A 16,083-nucleotide genomic window follows, 5' to 3' on the forward strand; every position below is an offset into this window, starting at 1 on the left:
TGCTGTGATGGTGGCACTTTTGGATTGGTTTAAGGTAGAAGCTCACTGTCTAACATAGGTGATAGGTATTGGGAAGTAATTATAAATATTGTACACATATTTTTTTAGTATAAAAAGATAACACTGCCTCTGAGGTGGGCAGTGTGCCTCTGTCTGTCCTGCTGAGCAGACCTCGGTTGGACAGGAGAAAGAATTTTATAGATAAGAAACAATAAACAACCTTGAGAACCAGAACTGAAGAGTTCTGACTCCTTCTTCAACTGCCAGGCTGGGAAAAAAGACTTTCTGACACATCTCAGGGTCACTGAGCAGCAGAGACCCCGAGACTCCTCCTCCCCCCAATTTCCACCACAGTACGAGATAAAACCTTAGATTCTCAATCCAGTTCCCACCCCTCAAATAATCAACTCTCAGTTCATCACCACCCTTCAGATAATCAACTCCCAGTTCATCAATGTGAGAGAAGTCCCTCTTGTACCACAGGCTTCCCCAGGAAACACAGTTCAACCTGCTTTGCTCTGTTTCTGGTCACATCTCACAGCAGACATTAAGAACAATATATTTTCATGGGGGCACTGGCATTGCACCAGCATCAAACCATGACACTCCAAAGTAAAGCACAGCTTGAGTTTGCCAGAATGTTCAGTCCAAGCACTCAGATTTAAAGCTGAAGAAGTAATATTATTATGTGACTTCTCAGAACCCATTTCTGGACATTCTTTGGGTGGCAGACCCCAAAATCATCACTGTTGAGGCCACCTGAGATGCACACAGCAATGACCTGGGCAAGCTGGGGATGGAAAGAAATGAAAGGGGAAATGCTGCACCCTCCCAAAGGGATGAGAATTCATTCCCTGAGGGGAAAAAATGTATTTATTGCCCGGCAGAGACAAAGCCATGCGCTGCCACTGTGGCAGAATGATTGGAATAATTGTCAACAGCCTGGTCTCTGCTTTGGGTGTGAGCCTTGGAGAAAAACCTGAGCTGCTCCTTGGTGGCAGAGCCAGAGACTCCAACATCTCTGTAAGGATCTCAGGGAATCCTGAGGAGTAAAAACACAGACACTGGAGACAAGCCAAGATCCCTTAGCTGTGCTATAAAGACTTGAAGTAAAAATAATTTTTGACAGACATTGCACATAACTCCCTAAAATGAGCTGTTTTGGTTCTCCTTGCAAAGCACTGCTGTGAAGCAGCCACTGCTGAGGGTCCCTCATGTTATCCTAAAGCTGAACCTGCAGGAAATCAAGTGTATTTCACCCAATTCCCATCAATTCCCCTCTCCCACCACCAGCAGGTGTCTGGATGCTTTCTCTGGATACTTTATCTGCTTTACCTGCTCAGAAGGGAGGATGCCCCCAGATTCCTCCCTCTTGGGTGGGTTTGGATGCTGCCAGCTTCAGGCAGAGGTTAAAGATGCTGCCTGCAGCCCTTTTTTTGGCAGGAACTCACATCTGCAGCTCTGCTGTGCTCCCCTCTCATTGATAAAAGGTGTCCCTTGCTCACAGGGCTCACAGAGATAAGTGCTTGAGGGATGCCCTTGGTGCATTTGCAGCTTTGCCCCAGTAGTTTTATGGTTATTGGCCGTAGCTGCAGCTTTCTCAAAGGAAGCCAGAATTAAAATAGCTTTCTATATTCCTTGAGTACCTTCCATCATCCCTTGGCAGCAGCCATCCCTTCACATCCTCCTCTCAATGATGTTCCTGGCACCAAGCACGGGGCCCCACCATTCCCAGCTCTCTGATGCACTTAATTAAAGCAGAATCACTCAATAATTCTGTTGTGCTTTCCTGGGCATCTGCTTGTTCACCTCTCCTGTGCACAGGCAATTAATTTTTAGCTTTTCCTGTACAAAGGGATTGAAATAAGAATATTAATTCCAGCCCAGCAGGACATTTTGCTGGGGGGGTGAGTGCACCTGCAGGGCTCTGCCCATGGGTTGGGAGTGCAGAGTTGCCCAAAGGCTTCCCAGAGTGCTGGGAGCTGGAAGCAAGGGAAGGTTTGGGAGATGAAACAAGTTCTCCTCTCCTGCTCAATTCCATTAATTCTGAGAGTAAATTAATAAGCATGTTCCTGCCTGGAAAACTCACCAAAATCAGTGGCTCTGGGTGTTACGTAAGAATAAATTCCAAACCTTGTTGCAAAGGGTTTTTTGTGGCCTTGGGGATCACATGGAGACCACATAGAAATCACAACCCCAAAACTCCTGATTTATGGGCTGGGGTGTTTTCATGAGCTCATACTGTCACTCTCAAGTAAAAATAAAAATAAAAATAAAATAAAAATAAAAATTAAAATAAAAATTAAAATAAAATAAATAAAATAAAAATAGGCAGAACAGAATCATCATTTTCCCCTGGCATTTATTGAAATGTCATCTCAATGAGAGCAAACAATGCTTTCTGCTCCTTTGGGTAACTGATATGGACAAAAGTCCATAAGAACAAGCAAACTGCAGCTCTGATCTACTTAATGGATACTAGAGGCACAAAAATGCTTTCAAATGCACACAATTATTTTTTCCTCAGCTAATTGAGGGGGTGAAAGCCTCTTTCTAGGAAATATGGTAATATATATTGATCAGAAAAAAAATAAGCTTCTATAGCAAACCCTGAGCACGATGCAAGGTTAAGGGATTTTAATTAATGAAAAAGCTTTTTTATGAAATGATGCCACCACTCAAGGAGAGTGTACACTGTGACCTCCAGTTAAGTGGAGACACCTTTTAAATATGACACTGCTCACACCAGCATCACTCACTCCCTTTCTTGGCCACATAAATATTGATCAGACCTCCTGCCAGCCCAACCTGCCCTGCTGAGGTGACCACCCCAAAAACGTCAATCCCAGACAGGGATGTCTTTCAGATGTGCCACAGAGCTGTGAAGGCATCAAGCAGCAGTTGGGTGGGATAAAATCTCTATTGGGGAGTCAAACTGGGGCTGCCACATCCCTGGGAATGTCCAAGGCCAGGCTGGACAGGGCTTGGAGCACCCTGGGATAGTGGGAGATAGGCTTGGAATGAGATAATCTCTAAGTCTCCTCTACCAGAAAGCATTCTGGGATTCTGTGAACAAATTCAAAACAACAAAGAAGATACACCCACAAATCCCGTGTTCTTTGCTGCTCAAAACTGTTCCTCTGCATTTATTTTAGCTCCAGACTCCCACAGTTACCAAACACCCAAGCTGCCATTGAAATTAAAGTCTCCCAGCTCCCCTTGAGCACCTGGATTTATTTACTAGCTGCTACAAGCACGAACAGAAATATAAATTAGCTCCTTTTCTCACTTATTTTGAAACCTGCCCAGCTCGCCTTGCAAACGGAAATATAATGAATTTCAACTTCAATCAGAACCAAATTCTTTAATTGTTCAGTATATTAGAGCTACACTGTTTACAGGATTATTCTTTCTTAGGAGGCACAGCCAACTTAAACTGAGTCCCTAATGGTTGGTAAATTGGCAGAAATTTAACCTGCAGCAGTGATTTTGCTACCTGCAAGGCAATGTATTTACTTGTACCCCACTGGGATCCTTCTGCAGCTCAGACTTGTAGGGGACAGATGTTAAATTGCCCAAGGAGGCAGAATGGCCATGTCCAAGGGCAGGATGGAGCCTTTGCTGCAGAGTTCAACTGAGGAGCTGCAGTAAAGCAGGGAAACAGAGACACATTTGTCATCTACTACCAATATAAGGCTAAAACCCTGCCTAAAATCTCACCTGGAGCTTCTTTTGCCAGCAGGACAGGTGAGACCCACTGGGGATGGAGTGACAAGATTGTCCTGCACTGATCTCCAGTGGGAAGAGGAATATTTGTTAATGGAAAATTGCTGATGTGTTTGCATTTATTGCAACATTTTTACAGTGTCCATGGTAAATTTTGTCTATCCTAATTCCTCAGAGAGCAAGGGAGAGCCAAATGGGCAAGGATTGCTGTGTGGTAAAGCAAGGAAACAGTGACACATTTGCCTTCTATTACCAATATATGGCTGCAACCCTGCCTAAAATCTCACCTGGAGCTTCTTTTCCCAGCAGGACAGGTGAGACCCACTCAGGACGGAGTGACAAAATTATCCTGCACTGATCTCCAGTGAAAAGAGGAATGTTTGTCATGGAAAATTGCTGATGTGTTTGCACTTCTTGCAATGTCCATGGTAAATTTTTGCTGTCCAAATTCTTTAGAGAGCCAAATGGGGAAGGATTGCTGTGTGCTGGAAGTGATTACACCAGGCTCAGAGGCCGAGTTTAGAGAGAGGAACCCACCAAAGAGCCTCATTAAGGCAGGGAGAAGTGGACAGCACTAAATAACCCTCCAAGAAGATCACTCCCTCCTCCTCCTCCCACGTTTTTATCTTGCTTCTGCCACTGTGCAGCGAGTTTGGGAGAGTCCAGGGGAAATTCAGAGAAAAGCAACATTATCCATTGAAACATCAGACAAATATCGACTTCTCCACTAAGGGCTTACTCAGACGCCCTCAGAGAGTCAATATTTGGTGGGGAGCATTAAAATTTCAGAGCTCCTTGGCCAAGGTGACTTTCTGCAGGCAGGAGGGATTGTCTCTCACAGCAAACCTGCCCACCAAAGCTCTGCCAGGTGTGGGCAGAGGTGGTTCAGTTCTCCCCAGCCTCAGGTCTGCCCCAAAGCAACATTCACCTGGATGAAAATGGAAATCTAGAGATTGAAAATGAATCTAGATTAATTTAGGTCTAGAATTCTAAAATCTAGAATGAAAATCCTCCTGCTTGGTGCTTAAGTAAGAAGTTCAAGGTCCCAATAAATCCATAGGAAAAGTGGAAAAGGAAGGGCAAGTCTGGATGCTTCATGAATAGAACTGATTGTTCAGACACACTGAAAGGTAAATTTTGGGCATTTTAGCCCATGAGCACACTCTCTGTAAAGGCCAGACTTAATTCTAGCTGCAGGGAAAAGGGAGATTTCATGCTCTGCAGGAATTGTGAGTCCCCAAAAAGCTTTCAGGAGCTCATGACTGCATTTCCTGCGCATTACATCCCATTATGCAGATGCCTTAAAGTAAATGTAAATCACATCAAGACTAATTGTGAAGGGCTTTCAGTGGCGAGAAGCAAAGTGCTTTGAGATGGCTCCTGACGCTCCACCAGCCTCGTGTCTTTGCCCTCTTCCCCTCTCCCTCCTCTCCCTGCCTCCCCTCATCCACGTCCTGCTGTCCTGAGCTCTCACAGACAAGGCCAGCAGGGCTCCCTGGGTTAATTAAATCAGCCTCATTTGCTGTCGGGAGCTGGAGTGACAAATGTATTGCCAAGTGATGGTGGCTCAGGGCTCCCCAAGCCTGTGCTGGCATTGTCACCCAGCTGGAGCCACCACAGCCCAGCCCCCTTTGGTTTTTCACTGCAGCAGTGTTGGAATCCTGGGAGCTGAGAATTTGAGATTTCTGTGACCCCCAAGAGAACCCTGCACTGACCTGAGGCCTGGAGAAGCTTCCAGAATGGAATGATGGAACTGGGATTGTGGGTGTGCAGTTTGAAGAGAAGTGTGTGATATCACAGGGTAGGAAACCCAGAGTTTGAGGGTTTAGAATGCAGGAATAGATATAGAACAAGATGGAGGTTTTGGGTTTTGGGCTGGTCCTTCTTCTTTACCTTCTTCTTCATGGGTTTGGGTGGTTTTGTGTAATTAGATTTAAAAGTCCCAATTGCAGGCCACATTTAGTTATTTAATTATAAAATAAGACTCCAACACAGCAGCACATTTTCACTCTGCTGCAAGGCTCCCCCTTGCCTCCTTCCCTTCCTGGGCTGGAATGAGATGTCAGGGGATGATTGGGAAGACTGAAAGGGACAGTTCCCCTCCTCCCCACTCAGGCTGTGAATGCCAGGTTAATTTTATTAGCCCAGGCACTCCATTATCCCCAGAGCCCCTGGGCAGCCTCCCATCTGTGGATGCATTACTGGAATGGTGCCGTGCCCTGCCAGGCCCAGGCTGCCTTCCAGCCCAGCCATGCTTCCCTGGCAGATAAGGTGATCTCGCTGGGTTTGGATATAGAAATGTCTAAAAGTGCCAGGTAATGCCTCTGTGACAGGACTTTCACAGAATTCACAGAATGGCCAGGTTGGGAGAGACCTTCAAGAGCATCAAGTCCAGCCCAGTCTCAGCTCAGGCAGCCACTGGCACCCAGTCTGAGGTACATCCACAGGGTGCTGTGTGCTAAATCTGAATCTTCCCCATCAAACAGGAAACAGACTTGCCAATACAGGTGGAGGAGACTCCAGATTTGTTTAGAAACCTGGTTTTCTCCACATTTGCTGTGGACAAAATTCTCCATCCTCTGGAATCTTTGTGGTTTGGCAACACCAGCTGAGCTCTCTGTGCCTGTGACTGCCTGTGGGACCTGCCATGGTGCCAGGAAAAGCATTGCACAGAATTTCTAGGATCAAAGAATCACAGAATTTCACAGAATTCATAGAATGACCAGGCTGGGAGAGACCTTCAAGGCCATGGAGTCCAGCCCAGCCCCTGGCACCCAGTGCCACATCCCAGCACCCAGTAAAATTGCTTTTTTCTCTTTTTCCAGGATTGGGGTAAAATTGCCAATGCCTAAACCTACAAATAGTCCGATTTAAGAAAAAAATTATTCCAAAGTGCAGTTGTCAGGTGTGAATCCTCCTTGCTTCCAAACTGCGCAGGAGGAAGCAAACAAAAGGCTACAAACACAAAAATACCCATCAGACACAAATACTTCAGTATTTAAAGGGTTTTTTTTTGCATCTTCACCATTACCACTCCTCTAAGGAGAGAGAATAACATCCCAAAAGTGTCAGAGCACTGAAGACTGGGGAAAGGAGTCCCTGCAAATTTTGGGCTGTGCAAACTTTGTGCCGCAAAGAAGCAGCAGCTGGATTGGCTGTCAGCTGAAAAAGAAAAACTGGAAAAGAGGAAGGGGGGATGTTGAGTTGTGTGGGAGCAGGGATGTTTGCCACAAGCACTTTTGTCTGTTTAGCTATGAAAATTAATGAAAATAAATCATCAGGAAGGCAATAAGTGGGTCTGCAGTGAAGGAATGCTGTTCCACTGTTTACACATCTAATGTTTGTTTGGAGACTCCACAATCTCCACGGGATGCTTCAGTGCATATGGTGGTGTCACTGTATTGCCTTTTCCCTTTTTATTTATTGATCCAGCACAGGAAAGTGTTCCCCAAGCCCAGGATTGGTTTCCAGAGGTTCCTGTTGGTGGGAGGAGGGTGCACCTCAACAAAACCAATCCTTGAAGAAAAAAACCTCAGCAAATGGAGATTTCTCATGGTGTAACAGCTGTAACCTCTGGGGCTGTGTCCCTGTTATGAGATAAAAGAGGCCAATGACCCCCACATTTTATTTTCTCACCTTTTTCTATAAGATTTGGTTGATATATCTCCTTCCCAAGGCTGCTTCAGCTTTCCCCAAACAGGGACCCACTTTTCTCTTTTACTCCTGTTTATAGGAAGCTCTTCATCAAGATTTTAAATGTTTAATTAGCACCACAAGGGAAAAAAACACTAAATGCTTGACACCTTGCAATGGCTCCTGTCCTGTGAAGTATCACAGAATCATGGAATGGGTTGGAAAGGATCTTGAAGATCATTTAATTCCAACTCCTGCCATGAGCAGGGACAACTTCCACTATCCCAGGCTACTCCAAGCCCCATCCAACCTGGCCATGGACACTTCCAGGGATCCAGGGGCAGCCACAGCTGCTCGGGGCACCCTGTGCCAGGGCCTGCCCACCCTCACAGGCAAGAATTCCTTCCCATTATCTAAATAAAATCCTTCTTTTTTTTAATTTAAAACCATCGTCCCCTTGTCCTATCACTTCCTGTCCATGTAAATAATAATTCTTCCTCTTTTTTTATAAGCTCTCTTTAAGCACTAGAATAGCAGAGACCCTGTACCCTCCTACACAAATCACACAGCCCTGTACTGTGGCATTCACATTCTCTGGGAAAATCCCTTCACATAGGATTTTCCTCCTGGGAAGCTGAGAAGCCTCAGAGTGAAGGAAAACAATTCTTATCTCATTTGCTTCTCCTGTGTTTTGCTCATGTGGAATGTGTTTGGAGATTGTTTATCCACAGGAGATTGTTTCATTGGATTCTGGTGTGAGTTGTTTTCACTCTTTGGCCAATCATGGCCAAGCTGTGTTAGGACTGTGGAAAGAGTCACAATTTTTCAGTATTATCTTTTTAGCATTAAATATCTTTTCTGTATTCTTTAGTATAGTTTAGCATTCTTTGATATAACACAGTATCATAAAATAATAAATTAGCCTTCTGAGAACATGGAGTCAGATTCATCATTCCTGCCTCCATCAGGGCCTTTCCCAGCAAATACCATTCTGGACAGTTTTGTCTGCACTGGGAAGTTTCATGTGCCTGCCTCACTCTGCTCCTGAGGCCAGTGAATGCAGAACATCAGAATTACACCTCATTTGGCTCCCTTAGCCTGCAAATAGAGCAGCTGCAGCCAAAATGCCTCTCAGGAACTGTCACTTGCTGTGGTCATCCCTGAACCACGTCCAAGACTGTCTGGGAGTCACTCCCAGGCCATTCCTGCTCCCATGCCACAGGTACCTTTCTCCAACACAGTCCTGAGGCCTTGCCATGAGCCAGGACAGCAAAATTCCCACTTTTAAACACAATTCTAAAAGAGAAATTAATTTAAATATTTTATTTTTCAGCTGTCATCAATCTGGAAGCACAAAGCCCGGGAAGGGATAACAGATCCACATTGACAGAAGAGATAAGAGACCATCAATCTATGATATGAAATAAATGTTCTCCCAAAAAAGCCCCATCCTTGCCTCCTTGGTGGGCCACAAACTGCTGGATTTTCAGATGAGCAGCACAAAAGGTGTTTTTTCTCTTTGCAAGCCCACAGTTGAGATGGGCTGTGCAGAGACTGAGGTGGATTTTCCCAGAGGTGTGAGCTCAACCTTGGGAAAGTGCTGAGTGGAGGGATCAGTAATTAGTGATGGATAGTGCATTCACCAAGGCCATTAGCTGGAAAGAAAAGCAAACCTCCAGCAGGCTCCACATTCCTTGCCTGCATTTTCCTGCCTCCTGACAGCATCCCCACCACCCCTTCCCAGTACAGCCCTCACCACAGCTCTGCTCTCACCGGGGACTGGCATTTCCAATCAATTACAAGTGTCACCACTGAATTTCCTTGCTAATTACTCCAGTTTATTATGTCTAAAGCCAGGTTAAATGCAGAATTGCCCAGGTCAAGCGGGGTCGCCCACACAATCAGTTCCACATTTTCCACAGCAAAAGAGATCCCCACCATCAGTCACTGCCAAGGGGGTCCTAATGGCCAAGCTGCCAGTTCATGGCCTGAGGTGAAAGTTTCAGCAGGAGATAATGCTCTTGGAGAGGAGGAGGAAACCTGCCAGGGTCCAGGGATGGCTTGGGTTTATTCCCTATTAATTTGAACTTGGGGAAAGGAAGGAAGCTGAGATATAGAGGAACAAGGCAGTAAAACTGTTCACTGTTTTATTGCATTTAACCAAAAAGTGGAATAAAACAAGGGAATAAAAGTGGAATATAACTTGTGGGAATAAAGGAATCTTTGTCCTGATGGAGCCCAGGTCAGTGCAAACATCTCCCTCTTTCCAGTGCTATGTGAATCCAGCATTAATTATGTGAATTAAGTTTCAGCAGGAGATAATGCTCTTGGAGAGGAGGAGGAAACCTCACAGAGTCCAGGGATGGCTTGGGTTTATTCCCTATTAATTTGAATGGGGTTATCCTTTTTTGGGGGAGAGAAGAAAGCTGAGGTATAGAGACACAAGGTACTAAAACTGTTCACTGTTTTATTGCATTTAACCAAAAAGTAGAATAAAACAAAGTTATAACTTGTGGGAATAAAGGAAGCTTTGTCCTGATGGAGCCCAGGTCAGTGCAAACATCTCCCTCTTTCCAGTGCTCCATGAATCCAGCATTAATTATGTGAATCACCCTGGGGTCCATGCTCCATCAAAACACATTCCTGGTGTGATGCTTGGGTTACCTTTCCTCCTAGGGGCAGAAACTACTGACACGTGAACTCACAAGTGCTTGGAAGGTTCCTTCCAGGGAAAGCTTCCCAAATTATGTCACGAGGGCAGGGATCTTGTACAAACACTGTCTTTCATCCTCCAGAAATCCAAAGGGCTTTGCAAGTTATAAATCCTTCATGAAGGCATCCGTGGATCCAGGCTCTCAGAGGAGGGATACAAGAGCAGGTGTTTATGTAGGAAAAGAAGTTAATTCAGGAGGTGAACTGAAGGAAAGGATTCCTAGGAATGATGTGAGAAATGCTGCAGTTGGGATGAGACAGTAAAACTAAAAGTTTAAGGACCATTATTTCAAAAAATTCCATTATTTAAAAAAATCTTATCACAGCCTTTTTCCCGGCAATGACATGAGGGACATTTGGCAGAGGAATTCCCTTTTCTGTGTGCAAACAGCCACTGATTCATCCACACAACTTTTTATTTGATTTTGCTGTCCCCTCAAATCTTCCTAACCACAAATGAAAGCCAAGTTTACACTACAAACTAAAATACAGCAGAGTATTGACCAAGTGCTCAGATTGCTGGTTCTGAATATCTTCCCAAAGAAAAAAACAAAAAACAAACAAAAAAATCCAAAACCAAACAACAAAGCAAGACAGACTAATTTAGGTCTCAAGTATTCCCATTATTTCTTCACCCAGTTAGGAAATAAAACAAGAAAATAATTTTCAGGGTAGCTGAGTACTCTTGTCTCCAATCACAAAATGGAAAATCACAAGACACAGGAAAAAAAATCCAAACCCTGAAAAAATAGGGAAAAAATAACATTACAGTATGACTTTAAAGGGTTTTTTTAATAGAAAAGAACATAAAAGCCAGTTTGCCTTTCAAGGGCAGGTTCTGGAATGGATTTCATTTTCCAGTTCCTACTACATATGATGATAATGACTGTATCAAGTAATATAAAGTGATGAAAGATATTTAGCAGGGGCCTTACAGCAAGAAAGACTCAAAGTCATGAGTGCAGAAGACACAGCAAACTCTGGAGCACTGAAAAAAATTCTCCCTGAGTCTTACAATGAAATTCCTATTAATCCACTAACAGGGAGTGTGCTTAGGAGTTCAGGGATATCACATGAAAAATAGAAAATGCATTAGAAAATGATAACTCTGTGCACTTATGGTGCAAGGAAATGCCCCACGAGAGCAAATACTTGCCTCAATGAAAGTAATAAGACACATGAGCCTGAAATGGAAAGAACTTTGAAAAAATGTTTAAAATACAATAATTAAGAGAATGGTCCCAGACAGGCACTGGGCACCTTATGCCTTCTAAAGGCTGAGCGAGAGCAGAGGCTGGGCAGAGTTCCAGAATAAAGCAGGGATTTATTGAAAGGATCTCCTCCATGGATGCACCTTGGGCAGCACCAGAGCCCAGCCAGGGCTGCACCCAAGATGAACCAAAACGGCCCCAAAATGCACGAGCGCTCCCGGGGTCTCTCCCTGGGATCAGTTCTGCTCCATTTGCACCTTGCAGTTCATTGTCCCATTCCAGCTTCAGCCCAGGCAGTCCCACCCTGCCTGTTTTTCTGTCTGCAGCCCACAGGGTTTGTGCTCCTGGGCTGAGATTTGGGGCATTTGTCCTTGGTGCCCAGCTGGAGCAGGAATTGTTTTGTCTCCCTGCTCTGTGCACAGAGCTCACCATCCCATAATATAAAGCCCAGACCCACACAATAAAGTACATAGAATGTGAAAAATATAAAACCCAAAACCTGAGGCATCACAGGATCTGGGAAAGCACTCAAGGATGTGTTAGATGGAAAAGCTCCACCCCAAGATCTGTGGATGTGCCTGTAGCTCTGAGCCAATTTGGTCATTGTCCTGCCCAAATCCCCCTCCCTGGGAGCTCTGGCTGGGCTGTGGAACCCCAGAGCAGAGGATGGTGATTAACAACCCCTGCCCCTGGGTGACCTGCAAGGGCAGCAGAGGAGGGGACCTGGCTGTCAGGGAGATTGGAGCAGACAGATGTTTAATGGAGCCCAGGATTACACATCTGCCAGGCTTCACATGTAATCACCAACTTCTTAGGTTTCCTCTTTCTTCTCCCCTTGTCCTGGGTCTGTTACAGGGTCAGGGGCTGGGGGAAGGGATGGAGGGAGATTTTCAGATTTCCAGCTCAATTCCTTGAGCTGCCCTTAATACACTGACCTATTCCTAGCTGAAAACACAACCTACCAGGCTGACAGGACTCAGGAAGAAGAGAATGGGATGGGGTTTTTTTTTGTTTAAAACATGAGAGAGAAGCATTAAGCTCCACATCTCCACCTTCTTTCTCCCAGAACAGCTGCAGTGAGCAGCCTGTGTGTGACTGCACAGAGGAGCAGCAGCACAATCAATAGTGCCAGGTGACCCCCAGGCCATGTGCTGGGCAGCACTGTGCCCCAGGGGACACATCTCCATGGCTTCCCACCCCAGGATCAATAGTCCCTGCTCTCCTCACCCAGCGAGTGACTCTGAAAGTGTTTTTTTGCATTTCTGGGCATTGCTCACTCCTTCCTCCACCCTTCATTGTTTTCTGTCTCCTGTGCAAAGCTGTCAGCAGACCCCATGAACTAGAGGGAATAATTAAAACCTAAAAACAAGGTGCAGGAGGAAGGAGACCCATTCCTCACGTCCTGACAGCAGGCAAAGCCCTGCAGGTGTTTCCCCCCACCTTAAGGCAAGGAATCCCAACGATAAATTAAACCAATCTCTAAATACCACAGCACCCTCAGAACCCTCTGGGAATCCTCCAGCTCCTGTGCTGCTTCTTTGAGCAGCCTGTGGAGGAGCTATCCTGGCATGGAGACATGGCTTTTTTGGCAGGCTGAGAGATGGATGCTGACATTAGTTCAGGCTGCAGCTCGAGCCAAATGCAGATCCGCAGATGGCACTGGGAAAGCTGTGGTTCTACCCTCAAATATTGAACACGCAGAGCAGGGTACAACTGGAGAGTTCAGGCACAAATATGCCACCACTGTGTCTGAACACAGGTCTTTTAGTGCGACAGGCAATAAATTGTGTTAATGTGGGCTAAATGCACCCAAATCCTGGCCCAGGGGGACCCAGAGACTCAGCCCTGCTGCTCTGCCACAGGCACAACCAAGGATGTGTCACTTGGCCCCTCTGCTCATCAGATGCAAAATTTCACCAGCAGTGCCCTGACCCAGTGTGACGGTGTTCACAGGGGTGTGAGGATGAGGGAAGAGATGAGGATCTGACTCCATGCTTCAGAAGGCTGATTTATTATTTTATGATATATATTACATTAAAACTATACTAAAAGAATAGAAGAAAGGATTTCATCAGAAGGCTAGCTAAGAATAGAATAGGAAAGAATGATAACAAAGGTTTGTGGCTCGGACAGAGAGTCCAAGCCAGCTGGCTGTGATTGGCCATTAATTACAAACATCCAAGATGGGCCAATCACAGATCCACCTGTTGCATTCCACAGCAGCTGATAATCGATGTTTACATTTTGTTCCTGAGGCCTCTCAGCTTCTCAGGAGGAAAAATCTGAAAGAAAAGATTTTTCATGAAAAGATGTCTGCGACAACCCAGAGTTAGAGGGATTCATGTCCTGCCAGCAGGGAGGGTTTAGACTCTGCCCACGACCAAGATCCACGAACCCAAAGTCCTGCAGCAGCTGCAGATCCTCCCCCACAGCTGGTCCCAGTGATTAATGCAATGTGCTTGTAGGGAGGTGATTTCTCTGGGATGGTTCTGGCATGGATCAGCAAGGCCAAGCACAAAGCAAAGGGATCCCCACCTGCATTTTGTGCAGGTTCCCTTCCCTCCAGTGAGCAACTGTCAAACTGCTCCCTGCTGGTCCTCTCCACACAGATTTGGCTCCTCAAGGTTCCTCTAGATGGGATCAAGGAAGATTTAGCTCATGACACTTAGAGGACAGGGTGGCTACAAATTGTTTTCTGATGAGCATTTCTCCCTCTGATGCACAGCAAAGCTCAGACTGGACATCTGATGGTGGCAAAGCAAAAGTCCTTGTGACCTTTGGGAACCATCAGAGCTTTCCACCTCTCATCAGGGCATGGGCACAGGTCAGGAGGACAGCTGAGTTTTCAATGGTCAGTGGCAGATGCTACAGTGAGTTCCAAAAGAGGTCCTGATCTTGGAAATATCTTCTGTACCTTCAGGGCACAGGGAGTTCCAGAGGTTTGCCCACCACTGATGGCACAGAATCACAGAATTCCCAGAATCCCTGGGTTGGAGAGCCCTTCAAGGCCATGGAGCCCAGCCCAGCCCCTGGCACCCAGTGCCACCTCCAGGCTGGTTAAACACACCCAGGGATGGCGACTGCACCCCCTCCCCGGGCAGCCATTGCAGAACTTTCTTCCCCTTGCTGGAAAAGCTTTTTGCTGCTCTCCAAGCTGGATTTCCCTTGGCACAGCTCAGGCTGTGTGCTCTGGCTGTGCCAGTGCTGCTGGAGCCAGAGCCCAAGGGCAGCTGGGCACAGGCACCTTTCAGGGGCTGTGGGAGTGCTGGGGGCACCCTGAGTCTCCTTTCCTGCAGGCTGAGCACCCCCAGCTCCCTCAGGGCTCCCTCAGCGTTTGTGTCCCAGCCCCTCTCAGCCTTGTTGCCCTCAACTGTCAGTGAATCATAAATTCCTAAATATCCTGGGTCAGAAGGATCGCCAAGTCCGACCCCAAAAATCATATCGTGTGTCTGAGAGTGCCAGGAGTCTGTGAGCAAGGCAGGGAAGGATTCAAGGTCTCCCAAATCCTGGACTTTCTCCCAGCCTTTCCTCATTCCCAGTGCACTTTGCAGAGTCCTGGTTTTAGGGCAAAGTGAGACACTTGAAGACAGCATCAACTGGCTCATGAAAGCCTTTCCAAAGCACAAAAAGAGCTTAGTTCAAGTGTGGAAAACCCAAGGTTGTGGAAAAGTGAGAGCTGGAATTCCAGCTGCCTGTGTATCTCATGGGATGGAGACAGCCCCAAGTGGGATTTCTTCCCTTGCCATGAATGATGCATTTGGGACACCTCCAAGACCTCAAATCTGTTCCTCTCCTGCTCAGCTTTCTCAGTTATTCACATCCCTTCTGGAACACACAACCAACCCAGCAGGAGGTTAAGGGACTCCCTACTCCCTGAATTATCCCAGCTTACTCCAAAACACCCACATGAAAGCAGCAAATGAGTTAAAATCAAGCTAAATTATGACTTTTTGCAATAATTTGCCTTTTGCTGATAAAGAATAATTTCAAAAGAGTCAGCAGCACAATGCACTGCTGTTTTTGCCAGTGGGCCAAATCACTTTTATCCTTCTTGGCTGAGAAACACAGGCACTCACACAGTGTCTTTTCCATCCATAGCTGAGCATCCATGCGGGATTTTCCATCTATTCAGCCATTTCTCAGAGGGCATCTGACCTTATTTAACAAGCCCTTAATTAGGTGAAAGCAAATGCGAGGGAGAGCGGAGTTCAGCCTCTGATATTGCTGAGGGTAATGAGGAGTGTTCCAGGGGCAGCAAAGAACAATCAAAGAGAACAAAAGTTGCCTTTGCTGCCAACTGGGATTACACTCATTGCTTATGAGGCATTGAGTGAACTCTAGGAACTGCTCTTGCCTATCAATTTTGTGCAGGGCTGCCCAAGAGTGGGACAGCTGGCAAGGAAATGGGTGGTTTGGAGTCCTCTGCTTTGGAGGATTTAGAGGGAGAGGAACATGACACATTTTTGGGTGCCTTAGAAGCTCTGGTGGCCCTAATCTTATGTAGGATATCAGTTTGGTTTAGAAACAGCCAGTTATGGAATCATGGAATGGTGAATTCAACCAAGTTTTGGGTGCCTTAGAAGCTCTGGTGGCCCCGATCTTATGTAGGATGCCAGACTGGTTTAGGAACAGCCAGTTATGCGATCATGGAATGGTTTGGGTTGGAAGGGACCTTTAAGATCATCCAGTTCCACCAGGGAAACCATCCACCATCCCAGGGTGCTCCAAGCCCCATCCAACACTTCCAGGGATCCAGGACAGCCACAGCTTCTCTGGGCACCCTGGGCCAGGGCCTGCCACC

General features: G+C 46.1%; 1 protein-coding gene across 3 annotated transcripts in view; it reads right to left on the reverse strand.

Moving 5' to 3' along the window:
• PLXNA4 (plexin A4) overlaps positions 1 to 16,083 on the reverse strand; it is a 505,817-nt gene that overhangs the window by 225,184 nt on the left and 264,550 nt on the right. Inside the window, exon 5 of one of the 3 annotated variants that reach the window (XM_064703092.1) lies at positions 9,613 to 10,291. The exons of the other annotated variants lie outside the window; for them this stretch is intronic. Within the exon in view, the coding sequence (XP_064559162.1) occupies positions 10,259 to 10,291 (33 nt within the window). The 3' untranslated portion in view covers positions 9,613 to 10,258. Of the gene's footprint in view, positions 1 to 9,612; positions 10,292 to 16,083 lie in introns of those variants that run through there. 3 annotated transcript variants of the gene reach the window in all.

The sequence above is a fragment of the Zonotrichia leucophrys genome, chromosome 1A, assembly GCF_028769735.1.
Source record: "Zonotrichia leucophrys gambelii isolate GWCS_2022_RI chromosome 1A, RI_Zleu_2.0, whole genome shotgun sequence".
Classification (NCBI taxonomy): Eukaryota; Metazoa; Chordata; class Aves; order Passeriformes; family Passerellidae; genus Zonotrichia; species Zonotrichia leucophrys.